Below are 17,469 nucleotides of genomic sequence, written 5' to 3'. Positions count from 1 at the left end.
AGCTGTTGTGACTTTGTATTGAAAAAATGTTTGAGTTAAGAATATATATGTTTAATGCTAACTATGTTTAAATCTTTTTTTTTCTTTTGAAAAAATACAAAACGGGAGCAGAGCATACATGGACTTCCAAAAACATCAGAGGTGGGATCAGGTGCAATGGGGCATCCCTCTGTCGACTGGTCACATCCGCCGTGTGCTCACTGTCATGATCGGGCAAACGAAAAAATCCGTAGACAATCCAGTGTTTAAATAATGGCCTAACAATTAGTATGAAAAACGTCAGTCAGTATTCGACTAAATGAATGATAGATTGTATTTGCTGACAAGGTCATTGTTTCGACCATAGAACTTGCGAAATGATTACTTTAAACGAGGCTGTTGATATCATTGTTTCATCAACTTGTTTGTCAAAGATTGCCTCGTTTTTAGAAATTATTCGTACGTGGAGCATGCTAGCTCGAATCAGCTGTGAGATATAAACCTCATATGTGCAGATGATAAGGGTATATTGCTACATAAGTAAGGGAAGTGGCGATAGAAAGGTTGAAGTCATCACGTTTATCATAAATTTTTGTTGTTAGGTTACCATTATTATCTCTTTCTAGTAAAATACGCGTATCCATATATGAAACAGTCGTGTCAGAAACTGTGGTATCTTTTATTTCAAAATCACTGGAAAGTGTTTGGTTTCGAATAATTTCTTTTTGTAAGTGTAATTTTTTTAATCACTTTGCAAAAATAAATAAATAAATAAATAAATAAATAAATAAATAAAACAAAAAATCTAGTCTATAGAATTAAAAATTTTCCCTTTTTGTGACCTTTAATACAGCACCTATATGGAATTCAATTCATTCATTTGAAACTACATGTATCAATTATGCCGTTAATTTAGTCCAATACATCGATTTCAAAATGCTGCAGTTTATTTTAAAAGGCCAAATAATCATGTTTTTTACGTCACAGTGATTTACATTACATTTGATTCGTATTATATTTTATTTAGGAACGAATTTTCCCGTTAGCGATTAATATTTAATGACATCTTTCATCAAAAGTTGACATACAGAAAACAACTGAAAATGTTCTCTTCTTTATCAGGTATGAAATGTAATGAACATTTTAAAATGGCCATTGGCACAAATTAACTGAATTTGGGTGTTATGTCCCCGTAATAGGAGATTTGGGGCATATAGTTTTTCATCTGTTTGTCCACAAAAACTTTTATTTTGCCCATAAATTTTGATAAGATGTTGCTAGGATTTCATATTTCACATGTGCATTTCTTGTGACAAGACATTTCTTTGGGTAGCAATATTTTTGACCTCATAACTTTAACCTACCTATTTTGAAAAAAAATTAACAAACTTTAAACTTTGACCATAACTTGTGAATGGTTGGTGCTAGGGCTTTAATATCTCACATGTGTAATTCTTGTGACATTACCTTTCTTTGTGTATCAACATTTTTGACCTCGAACTTGGAGTTTGACCTTCTTTTAAAACATTTAACCTTGCCCTTAACTTTTGAATGGTTGGTGCTAGGGCTTTCACGTGTATATTTCTTGTTACCTTTCTTTGGGTACCATCATTTTTTTTTTACCTCAGCACCTTGTAGTTACCTACTTTTGAAAAACTTCAACTTTGACCATAACTTATGAACGATTGGTGCTAGAGCTTTCTTATTACACATACGGGTATATTTCTTGTGATTAAACCTTTCTTTCTGTGCGATTACAAATATTTTTGGTGTATTCCCGTTTTGCACACATTTGATAATAAGGGATAGAACAATACGTGTTAAATATGTTTTGATAGCAATTATAGTCTGTCCTCCGTCTGGGATTTACCTGGCATTACCTGTATTTTACTAATGCATTATAATAAATATTTAAGGGAATACATCATGAAAATTTTACTTATCCAATCGAAGATGAAGTTGATAGTTTAGACAAATATCCCTATCGCATATCACCCTGTTTCTTTATTTCATAAAGATAAAATGAATAAGTAAATGAGTAATGAATTCAATCTTAATTAATAAAAAAAAAAATTAACTTTTCCAGTTAGTATCATGTGAATATAATTATAGTTTTGATTGGTATTTGTGATATTTTTTATGTTTTAAACTGATTTTTTCAAGAAATAAGTCAAATTATCAAATGCAAAATTAACATTTTTTTCTTGCTATTTTTTCCGTAGTATCTCTTTCTCCAAATTAACAATTATGATATAGACTTTAGCAATTAAGTAATTATCTTACCTGGACAAATTCCCGTTTTGCACACATTTTTTCAATACTTAAAATTCAAATGTGTGCAAAACGGGAACAAACCGTATTTTTTACCTCATGACTTGACCTTCAAGTTTAACCTACTTTAAAAAAAAAAAAAAAAACCTTTCACCTTGGCCATGAGCTGCAACACAAGGACATCAGTGTTTCACAAACACATTTTGTTTGAATTGATCACAACCTTTATGGGGAGGATATTCTTATATTAAAAGCTTTTGCAAAGTCCTTCCATATCTGATTTTGAAAGTCATGAAAATACAGATTATGCATCACAGGCGCTTGTTTCCGTAATAAATTTTTAACCCATAATATATGTTTTTATTATACTATGGGTGAAAAAATTTATAACAGAAATAAGTGCCTGTGTTATGCATCCACGACCACTCGATCACACTAGAAATAGAAAGTATAATAATTCTTTTATCATTGCTTTATTTTATAGTATGTGTACACAAAGTAAAAGTTGTCTGCTGACTTGTATTAATAAGACAAAGGCTTTGGACTCCACTGTTTTCGCAGTAACCATATCATCACAATACATAGCTGATTCTTGATCACTGAAAAATAAAAAATAAAAATAATAACAAAAATAATAACAAAAAATAATAATAATTAGGTGAAATGGACAAGTGAAAAAGGACAAATTCTTTTTTTATGTCCCCGTAATTGAAGATTCGGGGGCATATAGTTTTTGCTCCGTCAACCTATCTGTTTGTTTGTCAGCAAAGACTTTAACTTTGCCCATAACGTTTGATTGGTTGGAGCTATAACTTTCACATGTGTATTCCTTGTGACAAGACTTTCTTTGGGTACCAACATTTCTGACCTCTTGACCTTGGAATTTGACCCACTTTTGCAAAATTTTACCAAACTTTAACCTTGGCCATAATGAAACAGAAACAGGTTTGTGCCTCCGCTTGGATTTGAACCCGGGACCTCTGGCATATCAGTCATACCAATTGAGGATGCCGTGTATCTTTCACTACCATATTAACTTTTGAACGGTTGGTGTTAGGGCTTTCATACTTTACATGTAAATTACTTGTGATAAGACCTTTCCTTGGCTACAAATATTTTTGACCTTGACCTTAAAAGTTTGACCCACTTTTGAAAATCTTTAACCTTGACCATAAGTTCGTTGGTGCTCGGGCTTTCATATTATACATGTATATTTCTTGTGACAAGACATTTCCTTGAGTACCAACAAACTTTTGAAGGGTTGGTTCCAGGGCTTTCATATTTCACAGGATATTCCTTGTGACAAGATCTTCCCTTGGGTAACACACAAGTTTGTCCCTTTGTCCTTGAAGTTTGAGTTACTTTTGAAAACCTTTAACCTTAGCCATAACTTTCAAATGGTTAGTGCTAGGGCTTTCATATTTCACATGTATATTCCTTGCGACAAAAAATTCCCTTGGATACCAATATTTTTTATCTCTTGACCTTGGAGTTTGACTTGCATTTGAGAAACATTAACCTTCGCCATGAGCGGCCATACGGGGTATCAGTGTTTTACAAACACATCTTGTTGACATTGACATTATACGTGGTAAATACGTAAACAGTAGTTTGATATTTGGCTTACAAGGGTATAGAAGTTAGCTGTGTCGTTGGGATTATGATCACATGAGGGGCTCTTAATCACAGTGCAAAATGATCTTCTAAGGCTTTAAGGTTCTTAATGTTAAGTGTTAAATCTATGTGGTTTGTGTACGAAATTCTACAATTATATATTATTCAGAAAATAATAATCCTGTCAAAGCAGGTTATTCTATTGCAATTATGATATAGGATCTAAATAGTTCGCAAGTTTAAAAAGGGGGGTTGCGCATACAATAAGGAAAACAACACTGTAATCCAAGTTGCTTTCCATCATATTCAGGAACACAGCTTTATCAACAGTGGATAAAGTAGTACTTAAATTCTGAGCAGATTATTAACATACTCTGCGGAAAGAAATTAATCTAATCTAGAATGTATCCTTGTCCATGCGTAATATCATTTTTTCTTTGCCATTGAATACCTCCCGTACTCACCACAAACTTAAAGAGATTACCACTAAGTTACTGACTACGCACCTACTGGATACACTTTTACCTTTAGTCTATCACTGCGTCTCTGGCTTCTTGGGCAAGTCGCCTGGCTTGTTCTAACCGAGAGCGAAACTTGTCTCCAATGCCACGAGCAGCCTCTCTAGCGAGATCTAGCCCAGTGTGGGCCGCATCATGGGCGTCTTGCACAGCCTGTCTAGCGAGGTCAAACCCAGAGTGGGCCGTTTCGTGGACGTCCTGTGCGGCTTGTCTTGCATGGTCTCTAGCAGTGTTCCATCCACTCCGGGCACGTCCGAGGATTCTATCCCACCAGCTTTGTGCCGATGCCTGCTCTGTATATATAATTGCGATCAAAACTACCACCACTGTGATTGTAGATGTCCTCATCATAAAACTGAAAATAAATTATAATTGTAATTTTTGTTATTTTCAGTTCTCTAGATACATGTACATACCGGGCTTCACGCTTTAATCTTCTTGTCCCATTTTGGCTTTAACGGTCACCCTTCAGATATACTGTCTCCTAACGTGGATTTTGTTATGTGCTAGAAATAATTACAGAAATTAATTATATATAAAATGATACTTACAAATTTTCTGATGATACATGCAACAAGACCACGGAGTTAACAAATGTTTATATTACAAGTCATTCACGCACTTAGAGAGTCTGAAGCGCGTATTTCCTTTCTTGTTCTTAAGAGTGTACTAGCCTCCTAAAAACGAAGGAGGTCAACCTGATTACATGACTGAATATGAAACCTTTTTTTTTTTTACCTTTTCACCATTGTAAATAGATATAAAAAAAAGTGTCTTTCCTGTCAAAAGAGTGAGAAGTATGACCGTTAAGAAGACATTTACTTGGCTTTGGGTTGGGTCTAATTTAATCAAATATCTGGATTTCAAAACTGTGTTCGCATGGATAATGCTAACAATTGAAATTACAAGCTTTTAATTAAGAAAGCCCTCCGTTTTCACGAATTTCACTCAATCCGAAACATAAAAAATAAATTTTTTAAAAAATCAATTCAATACAAAATCTGGAAAAGGAGGGGGCGTCCTTTTCGATCTTCTAACTGCAGAAGTGAACCCTGTAGTTTGTACATTTTAGTGCTAACCAATGAATTCTGAGTAGGGGGAAGCCTTACCTAAAAGAAGGTGTAAGTCTATTTGGAGGGTTACAATTTTAAAAGGTTACACAACAGCACTACTTTTGCCTGTCTGTAGTCACAAGTCATTACACAGTCAACCATAGACTCTGTCCTCTCCTCCTGCTGCTTCTCAAAGCCCTCCTCCCCTTCCAGGTTTTATTGGTCCTCATTCATGCTTCACTCATCCCTCCCCTAGGCTTCTCCTCTTTAAGGTTTACTACTTGTCAGCCTCTGTCCTCCTCCCTAAGGCATTACCTTTCCCTCTGCTTCTCTAGAGATTACCCTTCTCCCTTTCTATAGGGTCCACTCCTTAATTTTTCTCAAGGGTTTATCAACTCATCCTTCTCTTCCTTATGGGTTCAATCCCCTTCCCCTATCCTCTCCTAGGCTTCGCTCCTTTTCTTTCTCCAGAATGTGCTCTTCTTCCTTCTCCTCATTAATGCTTCAATCCTCTTCCTGCATTGTCTCAAGATCAAATGAATGCACTAGTGTTTCACAGGGAAAGTATATCTGAATTTTTGTTGTTTTTTTTTTACGATTTAGTTCAATATGTGTTGTCTCAGTAAAATGGTAACATGCACTAAGCATGGAGGGGTGGGGTCATTTGTAGGGCTGGGACGATATATCGAGATATCGATTCAATATGAGGATGATACGCATATCGATACGTATGAAGAAATATCGAAATATCGCAAAAAAATTCTGCCTTATGTTTTTTTCTTTGTTCACTTAACATTTTGGGTTACTTATATAAAATAAATATGCAAAATAGAAATATAAATATGAAATACATAATGATAAACACCACCTGTGTAAAATAATTTTGTTTTACAACAGATATACAACTTCTTCAAATAAATTATTCTTATTCCTGAAGAAATGTTTTGTTCATTTCAATACAAAAAATTTTTATGACTAATTCAACATATCGTATCGTGGCTCAAATATCGTGATACGTATTGATATAGAAAGTAATGTGTCGTCCCAGCCCTAGTCATTTGGCTGCTGCCAGAAAAATATTTCTCGGCAGCCCAAAAATATTTTGTACCTGTCAGGTTACAATATATGTACGTGTATCTTTGGTCTTTTTTTTTTGAACAGTAAAGCATATTTGTAGAGATCAAAGATATACCAACTTGCAACAAAATAATTAGCTCTTTAATTTCATGATAACTGCATACTACTCTTTTGCAGGGCAAATTAATAATGTTTGGTTAAGTTTTTGTTAACAAATAATTAAATTACCTATATAAAACAATTGATTTTATGTCACATTTCTTCAAACTATATCAGTTTGCCTTGCAAAAAGAGTAGTACTGCAATTATCATTAAACAGTCTATACTTTGTTTTCAATCCAAAAAAGTAATATTTAATGATTTAATGTTGAAATTTGTAACATTTATATTCTTGTTACCCTAGTATTAAAATCAATAGATGTACATGTAATTATGTGCCTCTTGGCTTTATTCAGTATGTATTTAAAACTTTGACTAAATTTCCTTATTTTGCACCTGTATATTATAAAAGACACACATTTCAGTTCTACTAATTTATTATGCTATGCCACAGTATATCATCATAACAAATAATCAAACAAATCAACACACAACAATGTACTACCTCTATAATGTTACATTTCACCCAAAGTATGGTGAAGACAAAAAGGTAAGAAAAATATTCATTACTATATATTCTCTAAATAGTTTCTAACTCAGAGAAAATCTTACTGAAGAAAAAATAATCTGCACAAGTTTAATATGGCCCTTAAAAAGAGACAGTCCCACTCAAGCGGAAGAAATATGGCGAGATTAATTAACCTCTACATTAGTCTCCCTCTATTATATAAATAAATGCAAAGAGTATTGCGTTGGAAATTGATGCTATAGAATATATGTTAAGATAAAAATGGGTGAAAATAAATATCATATTGCAAAAACACCCAAGGAGAAGATCTTAAATATTACTTTATGGTTTGGAGCACACTCAACCATTACACATACAATTCACTCCGAGTTGCAATTGGGAAAGAATGACAACTCTGTACAGGAGAATGGATTTGAAGTAAAAGACGCTCATCATATGACAGGTGCCATTGCCAAAACATTATAGTTACTGTAAAGCCAACCTGAGAGGGTAATGTAGTATTCCAAACATCAAATCACTGTTTGAAATCATAAAACATCATCTTCTTGGAGAGATATTATGAAATCACAGTCTTTAAAGGACGGTTTTCTCAGATGAATGTGTTGCTTTGAATCTTCGTATAAGAAAATTAATTTAAGAATACAGTGTATTATGAAACATAGTACATGTATATGAATGTTAAATAATAAAACAATTGTTGACCTTTGTTTCTTTTGTATCAATAAATTTAATTTTTTTTTAAATATAATAAATTTTTCAATGAATCTATAACAAATGTCAATAATTATGTAAAGGAATGTTTGGAATGGCTTGCATAAAATGATTCGTATTCCAACTTTCTTTTTCAAAGTTGTGCAACAACAACCGGATACACCTGAGAAACATTGTCCACATACAAACTACACAATATGGCAATGGAATGATAGAAATTCACATCCCCTTTATAAAGGTTTGACAAATATCTTAACCTAAGTACACAGCCTTAGCAAAAAACACCCCTGATGGATTGACAGTGATATTGATGTTGTCCGTTGGCTTAAACATTCCTATAAAACGTCCATCAAATACTTCTGTCACATTGTAAGCCCCTGGCCCTACCATTCCTACTGTTTGACACTGCACACTCAACTGTAGGAAAACAAAAGATTCATAATCTATAAAACAGAGTACCGGGTAGTCAATGGTGGAATAAATGAAAAAGTACCATGCTGGTTCAAACTGTCTACTTATTTTTAAGAAATGAATCCTATTAATTTCTTTCTTAAGACAGAAGTAAAAATTGTGATCATGGTTTAAATCCCTATTGTTCATGTTAATGAGAAGTGTGTAAAGACCTTTATGTCTTACTCTATGCTTTAAACAGAGATAAGTACTAGTCTAGCAACCTCTGTAGGGTGTAGACAATCTTTTATTTTATAAGGAGGCAGATATCATGCAACTTTTTTAAAATTTTGCAGAGAAAATTTATGGCAGAAAGATACATGTATGTGTTGTCATAAAAGGAACACTAAAAGGATATTTCACAGGCCATAGCCATTGAGCATATGAAATTTAATGCCTGTCAAGCAAAGGCTTCCCAAGATAATGAATGAACATTTTAATATGTGAACATATCAGGAATATTGACCTTTGCAAGGAATAGATTTTGTCCCAGTGTGCATGAATCGGTGTTTGTTGTCAAAAGCTATTAATCTTCTTTAGTTTGTATACATATATAGTAAAGCAAAAACAATTAAATAAAAATAAACCACTATACTGGTTCTACCTTTTCTGGAGTTCCTCCTGATCCAGTGTAAAGAATTGCGAAGGCGACACTTCCCTGTGGTGTCACCGGCCGAAACCAGAACTGTATTTGGTTCATCTGTTACAGAGAAACAAAAAGTGTACATTACAGACACACAAACTCTAAAAATAATGTTTATGAATACTGAATTTTACATATTGCAAATTAAACGGTCAAGGGAAGCAATTACTTCTACTAAGTTTTAAGTATTTACTTACATCTACCAATAAAGCCCCTGGCTGTCCTAAGGGATCCTGATTTATGGCTATCACTCCCTTGTGCTGTAGGAGGGCCTTTGAGTAAGGGTCAATTTTCCTGAGGTCTGTGGACATGATCAGAGGAGCTGCCATGATAGCCCACAATGCCATTTGTGATTTCTGCTGTTCCTTACTCAAGCCAAAGTTTCCAACTATTATCTACAAATGACATTGCACTTTCAACAACTTGAGGATTTTTGTTTGTAGCTACATGCATTTTCTTAATGCTTTACATGCTGTCTTTTTAATGTGCCCTTTTAAAATTACTGTCAAATTATGAATTTATACATATACAATAAAATGACAGTGCTATTTCATGATAGCTCTAACTATAGTCTGTCCCATGGTACCAAGGACCTCACTTTTCGCCTCATATCTCAAAATGTATAAATAATATAGTACATGACTTAATGATGTACTAACTTTAGGAAATATGAAAAAATACACATATTATGTTATAGTAATTTGATATTTCTTTCAATTAATGTTCTTCTTATAAAATTCTTTGAAACTTTCTGACAATAAAGAACATACCATATCAGGATCATTAAAATTTCCTGGGCCTGCTACATCAGAAAAATTTCCCTTGTTTTTGCCATAGTATCCAATGATATCGGCTACACTATCCCAGGAGTCCTGAATATCATCATAATTTCTCCATATGTTACAGCTCTTGGCAATAGCTTTGTAATCAGGCTGCAAGAAAGGGGGCATAGGTCAGAGAAAAAACTTCAAGTAAACTTAAACTACATTTTTTTTTCACATTTTACTTGTTTTTTCGGATGACCAATTTTTGTTGCTACTATTTTTGAAAGAATCTGACATCTACATGTGAGCTTCAGTTCTGAGATTGAAACTAGTCAAGTGAGTAATAGCTACATGCAAACCATCAAAAGAAGTTGGACTTTTAGTGTAATATTTACAAGCATAAATTTTGAATGCAGATTGACTACATGCATGATTTCAAGGTATTCATTGGCAAAGTTTTCTATATCTGATATAGATAATGGTAAAAAAATTATATTTTAAAAGAAAAAAACACTGCTAATGTGTCCTCCTATGCTTTACTTACAATTTTATCATTGGCCACAAAGTAAGCAGGCCAACTGCAAGAGTAGAGAATAGGTCTGCCTGTTTTGTTGAGGAAAAACTCCATAATAGGATAACCTGGGAAAAAGATGTTTTTATATATAAAAAAAAACAATCTGAAAATTCATTATTAACAGAACAAGAGGCCCATGGGCCACAACGCTCACCTGAGCACATTGGCTAGGCAAAAGCATAAATCAATTCAGTATTGAAAAGATTAGGGGGCTTGAATTTTAAACTACCTGATGATGCTTCCATGTCAATATAACAAATGGCTTTGTTGTACTTGAGAAGATTTTAAAAAAATTTTCCCATATATTCCAGGGTTTGACACTAAGGCACGTCCGACCAACCCAGTCTAGTAAATGAGTGGTCTGGTCATGTTAAATGTTCATGAACTAGACCAACTGGTCGTGTGGATGAAATAAATGTTAACCCTTATTTCAGTCTTTCAAATAAATGCTCTAAAAACTTTTTAAAGAAATTTTCTTAATTTTCCAATTGCAAACACAGCCATTGCTCTGAAAAAGAAAACTTCCCTGCATGACACAATCACTATTTTTGAGCCTGGCTGTAATAGACAAGTCACAATCAAAACTAGCTTCGTTCAGTATCATTTGGTATGAATAGTCATTGAATAATATAGTTTTTAATTTATTTACATGTATATTTACGATAATAATTTTATTGAAGTTCCTTGATTTAATGTTCTTTAAAGCTTATAATATTCGCATGTTAACTCATTGGGCTGCTTCCTATGGGCTCATTGGGCTGCAACCTATGGAACACTCTATCAAAATGTATACATGAACACGACAGTTCAACACGTGCGAGAGATACACTGTAGTATGATTTCGAAACTTTTTACCACTATAATAGCAGGTTATAAAAAGAAAATTTTCAAGTTTGGTCAGAGCTAGTGATTTTATGGTCAGGGCTAGTAAAAATTATGGGAAGTAGCCCGACTGGTCTAGTACTCATAAAAGTTAAGGTCAAACCCTGTATTCCTTTGTAAAATTTGATCCCTCATTGTGGCTCCTCCCTATCCCAGGGGTCAACATTTGAACAAACTTGAATCTACACTACCTGAGGATGCTTCCATATAAATATGACTAAACATAGCTTTTCTGTTCTTGAGAAGAAATATTTTTTCTAAATGTTCTTATGTAAAACTTTCGATCCCCCACTGGGCCCCACCCTACCCCCGGGAGTCATCATTTGAACAAAATTGAATTTACACTACCTGAGGATGCTTCCATATCAAAATGACTAAACATGATTTTCAGTTCTTGAGAAGAAGATATTTTCCTATATATTCCTGTGTAAAATTTTTGATCCCCAATTGTGGCCCGACCCTATCCCCTGGGATCATCATTTTAACAAACTTGAATCTACACTACCTAAGGATGCTTCCATATCAAAATGACTAATCATGGCTTTTCAGTTCTTCAGAAGAAGATATTTTCCTATATATTTGATTTAAGACTTTTGATCCTTTAATCCTCCATTGTGGCCCCACCCTACCCCTGGGGGTCATGATTTGAACAAACTTGAATCTACACTACCTGAGGATGCTTCCATATAAATATGACTCATCATGGCTTTGCTGTTCTTGTGAAGAAGATTTTTAAAGATTTTTTCTATATATTTCTATGTAAAACTTTGATCCTCCATTGTGGCCCCGCCCTACCCCGGGGTCATGATTTGAACAAACTTGAATCTACACTACCTGAGGATGCTTCCATATAAATATGACTCATCATGGCTTTGCTGTTCTTGAGAAGAAGATTTTAAAGGTTTTTCCTATATATTTCTATGTAAAACTTTGATCCTCTATTGTGGCCCCGCCCTACCCCCGGGGGTCATGATTTGAACAAATTTTCATCTACAGTACCTGAGGATGCTTCCACATGAGTTTCATCTTTCCTGGCCCTGTGAGATGAAGATTTTTAAAAGATGCTATTAATTTTTCACTAATTCTTTATTCGATCTTTTATTCTCCTTGAAAGAGGGCGTGGCCCTTCATTTGAACAAACTTGAATCCCCTTCAGCCAAGGATACTTTGTGGCAAGTTTGGTTGAAATTGGCCCAGTGGTTCTTGAAAAGAAGTTGAAAATGTTAAAAGTTTACAGACAGACAGACAGACGGATGCCAGACAAAAAGTGATCAGAAAAGCTCACTTGAGCCTTTGGCTCAGGTGAGCTAAAAAGTAGGAACATTTATTTTGGATTAGCCTTACTCCATCCCAATATTTCATATCAGCAAAAAAAAATCTGAGGAGACATCAGAACTTATAGTGCTAAGTGTGTCTAGCAAAATAAAACATGTTGGTTGAGAGAACTCACCAGAAGTCATGTCTTCTACATTACTATAACAACCATCTAATTTCAGTAGGTCTACACCCCAGTCAGCAAATGTCTGAGCATCTGTTTCCATGAAGAACTTGCTCCCTGGGAATCCTCCACATGTTTCTGTCCCAAAGTCCTCATAGATCCCAAACTTCAGGCCTTTACTGTGAATCTAGAAAAGTGCAAGACATTGTGATTTTTTTCTGTCAAACATCTTCAGTCTATTAAAAATTAATTCTAGTAAATTCTAAATAATATTAGAGCTCTTCTGTAATGTCAACTTAAAAGAAAATACCCTGTAATACAAACCCAAAAACTTTACTTTAGTTGGCATTATAACACAAGCAGAAATTAAAAATTTCATGTCCACCACAAAATGTAAAATATCATATATATAACTACTCAACAATTCTACATTCACCATGTCCACAAATCCATAGTTTTTCCTCAAACCATGAAAATTTGACCCCATGAAAACATGAGATTTTACAGTATTTTATTGAGAGTTCCTTTAAAATAAGAACAAAATGTGTCTAGTTTTCATCAACCTCACAATAAAATCTGTGATTAAGCTTACATAGTCACCCAGAGCTTTCATGCCACTGGGAAACCGGTCAGGATCTGCCTGCAATTTTCCGTCAGGTCCACGTTTTCTTGCCATCCAACAGTCGTCCACATTCACATACTGATATCCAACATCTTTGTAGCCGTCCTCCGCAATTCTGTCTGCAATCTGCATGTACAGTTTCTCTCTGAAATGAATTATATTACAAATCATGATCTAATAAGTACATGTACATGTATATCAAATCATCTGTTATACATGTACCGTATATACTCGCCTATAAGTCGGTTTTTTGGGAGTTGAATTTTGGTCCAAAACTCTATGTCTGACTTATAGGCGAGTCATATAAAGATTAGAATTTTTCTGGACGGCGAAATGTAGAATTTTATATGCATTTTCCACGATTATGGTTGAACAAGGTCTGGATATACTATATCATTCATGTGTTCTAAAATTATACATAAAGTACAAGTATATGTATTATGTATTTTTCTTAATAATTTAAAATTCAATATCGGCGTCATTTATAAAAATATTAATTAAAACCAGGTTAAAACATCAGAGCATTGATTTGAAATTGTCAACTGATTCTGGCAAAAAGTTGTACCGACTTATAAGCGGGTCAATTTCAAATCCCTTCAAAATAACCTCAAAATATATAACCGACTTATAGGCGAGTATATACGGTAATTTCACTGTAGTTTAAAATCAGTAACTGTTCATTAGCACTGATGTCAATACAATATAAATTCTTATTCATGCAAAATAATTTGAAGTACCAACTATTATTGTGATCATGCATGTTATACCTTATTTTAGTAAAAAATTGCCTTAGAAAAGAAATATATTATCAGAAATTTATTTTTTCCCTTAGTTGGTGTTATTCAAACATGTACATGTGTGTTGTAGTTGTCTTTCCTATGTTTATGGTGGACTTTTGCGAGAAGCACTGACTTTTACAGTCAACGGCTTACTTTGACATTTAAACCTGCCTTTTGTACGGAGGTACGTAATTGATAATAGATAAGAAAACTTTAATAGTGGTTAGAGGTATTTTGTTTGGGGCACTAACATGATTAACTGGTATGCAATCAACGCTACAGATGATGGGAGGCAGAATTAAATATCTTAAATTACCTTATATGTGAGGGTTAGTATCTCCTTTCAATTTTATTTTCTGAATAAGGAAGAAAAAACATTCCAGAAGGAAAACTAAGCAAGCAGGGCTCTCGATTCTATTTAATTGGGGCCGATATTCGGCCCCGTTCCCAACGTGAAAAAGGCACCTTTTTCCCAAATTTGAGTGTAAAAGTTCCCAATGTATGATTGCTTAAAATTTATTACTGTAAAAAAAATAGCATATTTTTGACAGTCGTAAAAGCACTGTGAAGATATATGAAGGAAACACTTCCGTGTTGTAAACTGGTAGTTCGTATATATGCTGGAACCAGTTTAAAATGAAAGCGAAAGTCGACTATAGTACCGTATTTGGCCGAATATAATACGCACTGGTGTAAAATACGCACCCCCACCCCTTTTTGAGCCTGAAACTGGGGGAAAACGCAGTTCGGTTGTATTATACGCAGCAGAAAATTTTACCAAGCGGTGTTCTGAACTTCTGAAAATCGCGGTAATTTGCTATGAAAATCAACGCGGAGATAAAGTGCCGAAAATTTACAGAACACGATATTTTCTGAACTTCTGAAAATCGCGGTAATTTGCTATGAAAATCAACGCGGAGATAAAGTGCCGAAAATTTACAGAACACGATATTTTCTGAACTTCTGAAAATCGCGGTAATTTGCTATGAAAATCAACGCGGAGATAAAGTGCCGAAAATTTACAGAACACGATATTTTATTCAAATGCGAGATAATGTTGCATTAAAGTATTAACAGAGTTTATTATTAATTTTTTTTAGCATACGGTGATAATGAAATTATACGTCGCCGTATTCTAACTATTCTTTGTGGAAATTATTTTATTCCTACAAAGCACGAGATATTGTTGCAAGTTTAACAGTTGTCATATTTATTTTTAGTTTAAGGTAATCATGTTGAAAATTATGTAAATTAACAGGGCAAGCGATATTGCAACATCAAAGTATTCATAGACTACGATTTTCTTCTTTTGAACTTGAAATTAATTAATTAAATAAATAGCTGATGTTATAAAAATAAAAATCAAATTTTAACAAGCGTGTAAAGTGTAGTTATCAACACACCTCCAAAGCTGTGAAAAATGATGTACAAAGGTGGGATATATGTCTTCATACAGCGAGGTAATCTTCGTGGATATCTTATTTTCTACAGAGCACGAGTAAATGATAACACTTAAGTTTCAACATACTTCATATTTCCTTTTTTAACTCTCAATCATTTTAATATGAGGCCGATATAAGATAAAGTAAAATTACATTTAACAAGCGTTTTACTGTTTAATGTGTCGTAATCAATACACGCTAATACGTACGAAAGATCATAAACCAACCCCCGATTTTTAACAAAGAAAATAATCAAAGCCATTAATAAGGGCAGTAAATAATCAGTGCTCTAACTGTAAAAACAATGCTTTGGAGTCGGTAAACAACTGAATTTCCTGAAGGGGTGTTGAGGGGTAATTATCAATTGACAAGCGCACGTGTTCACAACATTGGTTTCCATTCATTTGGTTGTGTAGAGGGGTGTTTATGTTGAAATTAATTTTCACTGAGTTATTTAAAACCTAAAATAAATTTTATTTTATTGTATTTCATTAAAAAATGACTTATTACTTTTTTGACCGAGTGTCTGACTGATTAGGTACACGTGTACTATGATTACGGAAGCACGTGGAAAAGGAATGTGTGAACATCTATAAATAACATCGTTAATGGCGGCCTACACGGAGAGGATAAACATGCAGCACAAATTAATTTTAACTTGCTTTCAAATTTAATTTAACTATCAAAAGGTTATAAATATAACATTTTTAACAAGCCTACATTCCAACAATAACTTTCCAGAGTTTTAAATACGGCGATAAACAGCAAGAAATTGCGTAAGTCTCTAGGTAATACTACGGTATGTACGTATGATAACAATGTTTCACATGAAAGAAACACCTATCAAAATCCAATTGTGGTGTAAAATACGCACCCCTTTCTCACAGAAAATTATTTTGGGAAAAAAGTGCGTATTATATTCAGCCAAATACGGTAAATTACGAATTCTCTTAGGTACGACTTGTTTATTCACAAATATGTCGCATAATGTGAATACTATAGAAAAAAGACAACTAACAAATGTAAGAAAATAGACACTTTGTTTACACAACAGGCTGCCGCTCTACAATTAGCAGAATCTCATTCTGAGTTAGTGGTTACTGAAACCCTGCCCTAGAGCATTTCAGGACATCCAAAGACAAACATTTAAAGTTCTGACCAGAGCCCTAAAGCATTTCAGGACAATTAAAGACAAACATTTTATTTTAAAGTTCTAAACATCTGAACAGTCAATTACATGTCTAATTAAGATCTACCTTGAATAAATAAGATGACTTGTTTTCAGTTTCTATGATTATTCTGTGTTTATTTGATTTTTCTTGTTTAAAAGAGTTAAAATTATGATTGGTAAAAATTTCCCAATTTTTATAAAAACAACGCTTTTTTCCCAATTCCATTGGCCCCGGCCCCAGTACCAAAAATGGGTGTGAGAGCCCTGGCAAGAGTTGGTCAATGTGGGAAGGGAGGGGGTTGAGGGTATGGTGGTTTCTGTTCCCTTCCTAGACAGTGTAATATGTGCTTTGAAATGGCCCATTATTATCATTTACTTAACTGTTAAGCTTAATATTTATATCGCAAAAGAGCTTCTGTATACTTTCCTAGTGTAAAAGTAAGCCGTGGATTGTAAAAGTCAGCGCTTCTCACAAAAGTTCACTAGTACATGTACAATGTTGATAAATTATGTAAATATTAGAATTCAAATGCTGTACATTTTTTAATGCACATTAAGAACTTCCTCATAAATGTATGTAAACATTTTGTGTTGATATTATGCAAGTATTATGATATCATGATGTATGTATTGGAATACAAATATAAATTTCTTTACCTTATTGTTGAACATAAGGAACTTTTTATTTATAAATATATACTAGTCCTACAAATTACATACAATACCATCCCAATAGATATTACAAAATGAATTTATTTTGGAAATGGCCATTTGGAATTACTATGTATCAGATCTCCCTTATCACAACAGGAAAGTAATTCAAGTGGGAAAAGGGGAAAATCAATTCATTCAAA

General features: G+C 33.7%; 2 protein-coding genes and 1 long non-coding RNA gene across 4 annotated transcripts in view; all 3 read right to left on the bottom strand.

Annotated features, from left to right (window-relative positions):
* Positions 1–17,469, bottom strand: part of LOC133197177 (serum amyloid A protein-like) — a 270,340-nt gene that overhangs the window by 4,438 nt on the left and 248,433 nt on the right. The gene's annotated exons all lie outside the window — the stretch shown is intronic.
* On the bottom strand, positions 2,708–5,003 carry LOC133197169 (uncharacterized). Its single transcript, XR_009722418.1, has 3 exons — positions 4,934–5,003; positions 4,390–4,737; positions 2,708–2,849 (listed from the first exon to the last, which is right to left on the bottom strand). It is a non-coding gene; the product is annotated as an uncharacterized LOC133197169 (long non-coding RNA).
* Positions 7,030–17,469, bottom strand: part of LOC133197168 (alpha-N-acetylgalactosaminidase-like) — a 27,458-nt gene continuing 17,018 nt past the window's right edge. For both annotated transcript variants that reach the window (XM_061333053.1, XM_061333054.1), the window contains exons 3-9: positions 13,194–13,368; positions 12,614–12,788; positions 10,252–10,346; positions 9,714–9,875; positions 9,141–9,338; positions 8,905–9,000; positions 7,030–8,267 (exon numbers count right to left, since the gene is read on the bottom strand). In XM_061333053.1, coding sequence (XP_061189037.1) covers positions 8,103–8,267; positions 8,905–9,000; positions 9,141–9,338; positions 9,714–9,875; positions 10,252–10,346; positions 12,614–12,788; positions 13,194–13,368 — 1,066 coding nt within the window. In that variant the 3' untranslated portion in view covers positions 7,030–8,102. The remainder of the gene's footprint in view (positions 8,268–8,904; positions 9,001–9,140; positions 9,339–9,713; positions 9,876–10,251; positions 10,347–12,613; positions 12,789–13,193; positions 13,369–17,469) is intronic.

The sequence above is a fragment of the Saccostrea echinata genome, unplaced genomic scaffold (genome assembly GCF_033153115.1).
Source record: "Saccostrea echinata isolate AGI-Se365-2 ecotype Australia unplaced genomic scaffold, CSIRO_AGI_Sech_v1 ptg000030l, whole genome shotgun sequence".
In the NCBI taxonomy this organism is placed as follows: domain Eukaryota; kingdom Metazoa; phylum Mollusca; class Bivalvia; order Ostreida; family Ostreidae; genus Saccostrea; species Saccostrea echinata.
Note: the sequence above shows the minus strand (reverse complement) of the source record. Positions and strands in the feature narration are given on the sequence as shown.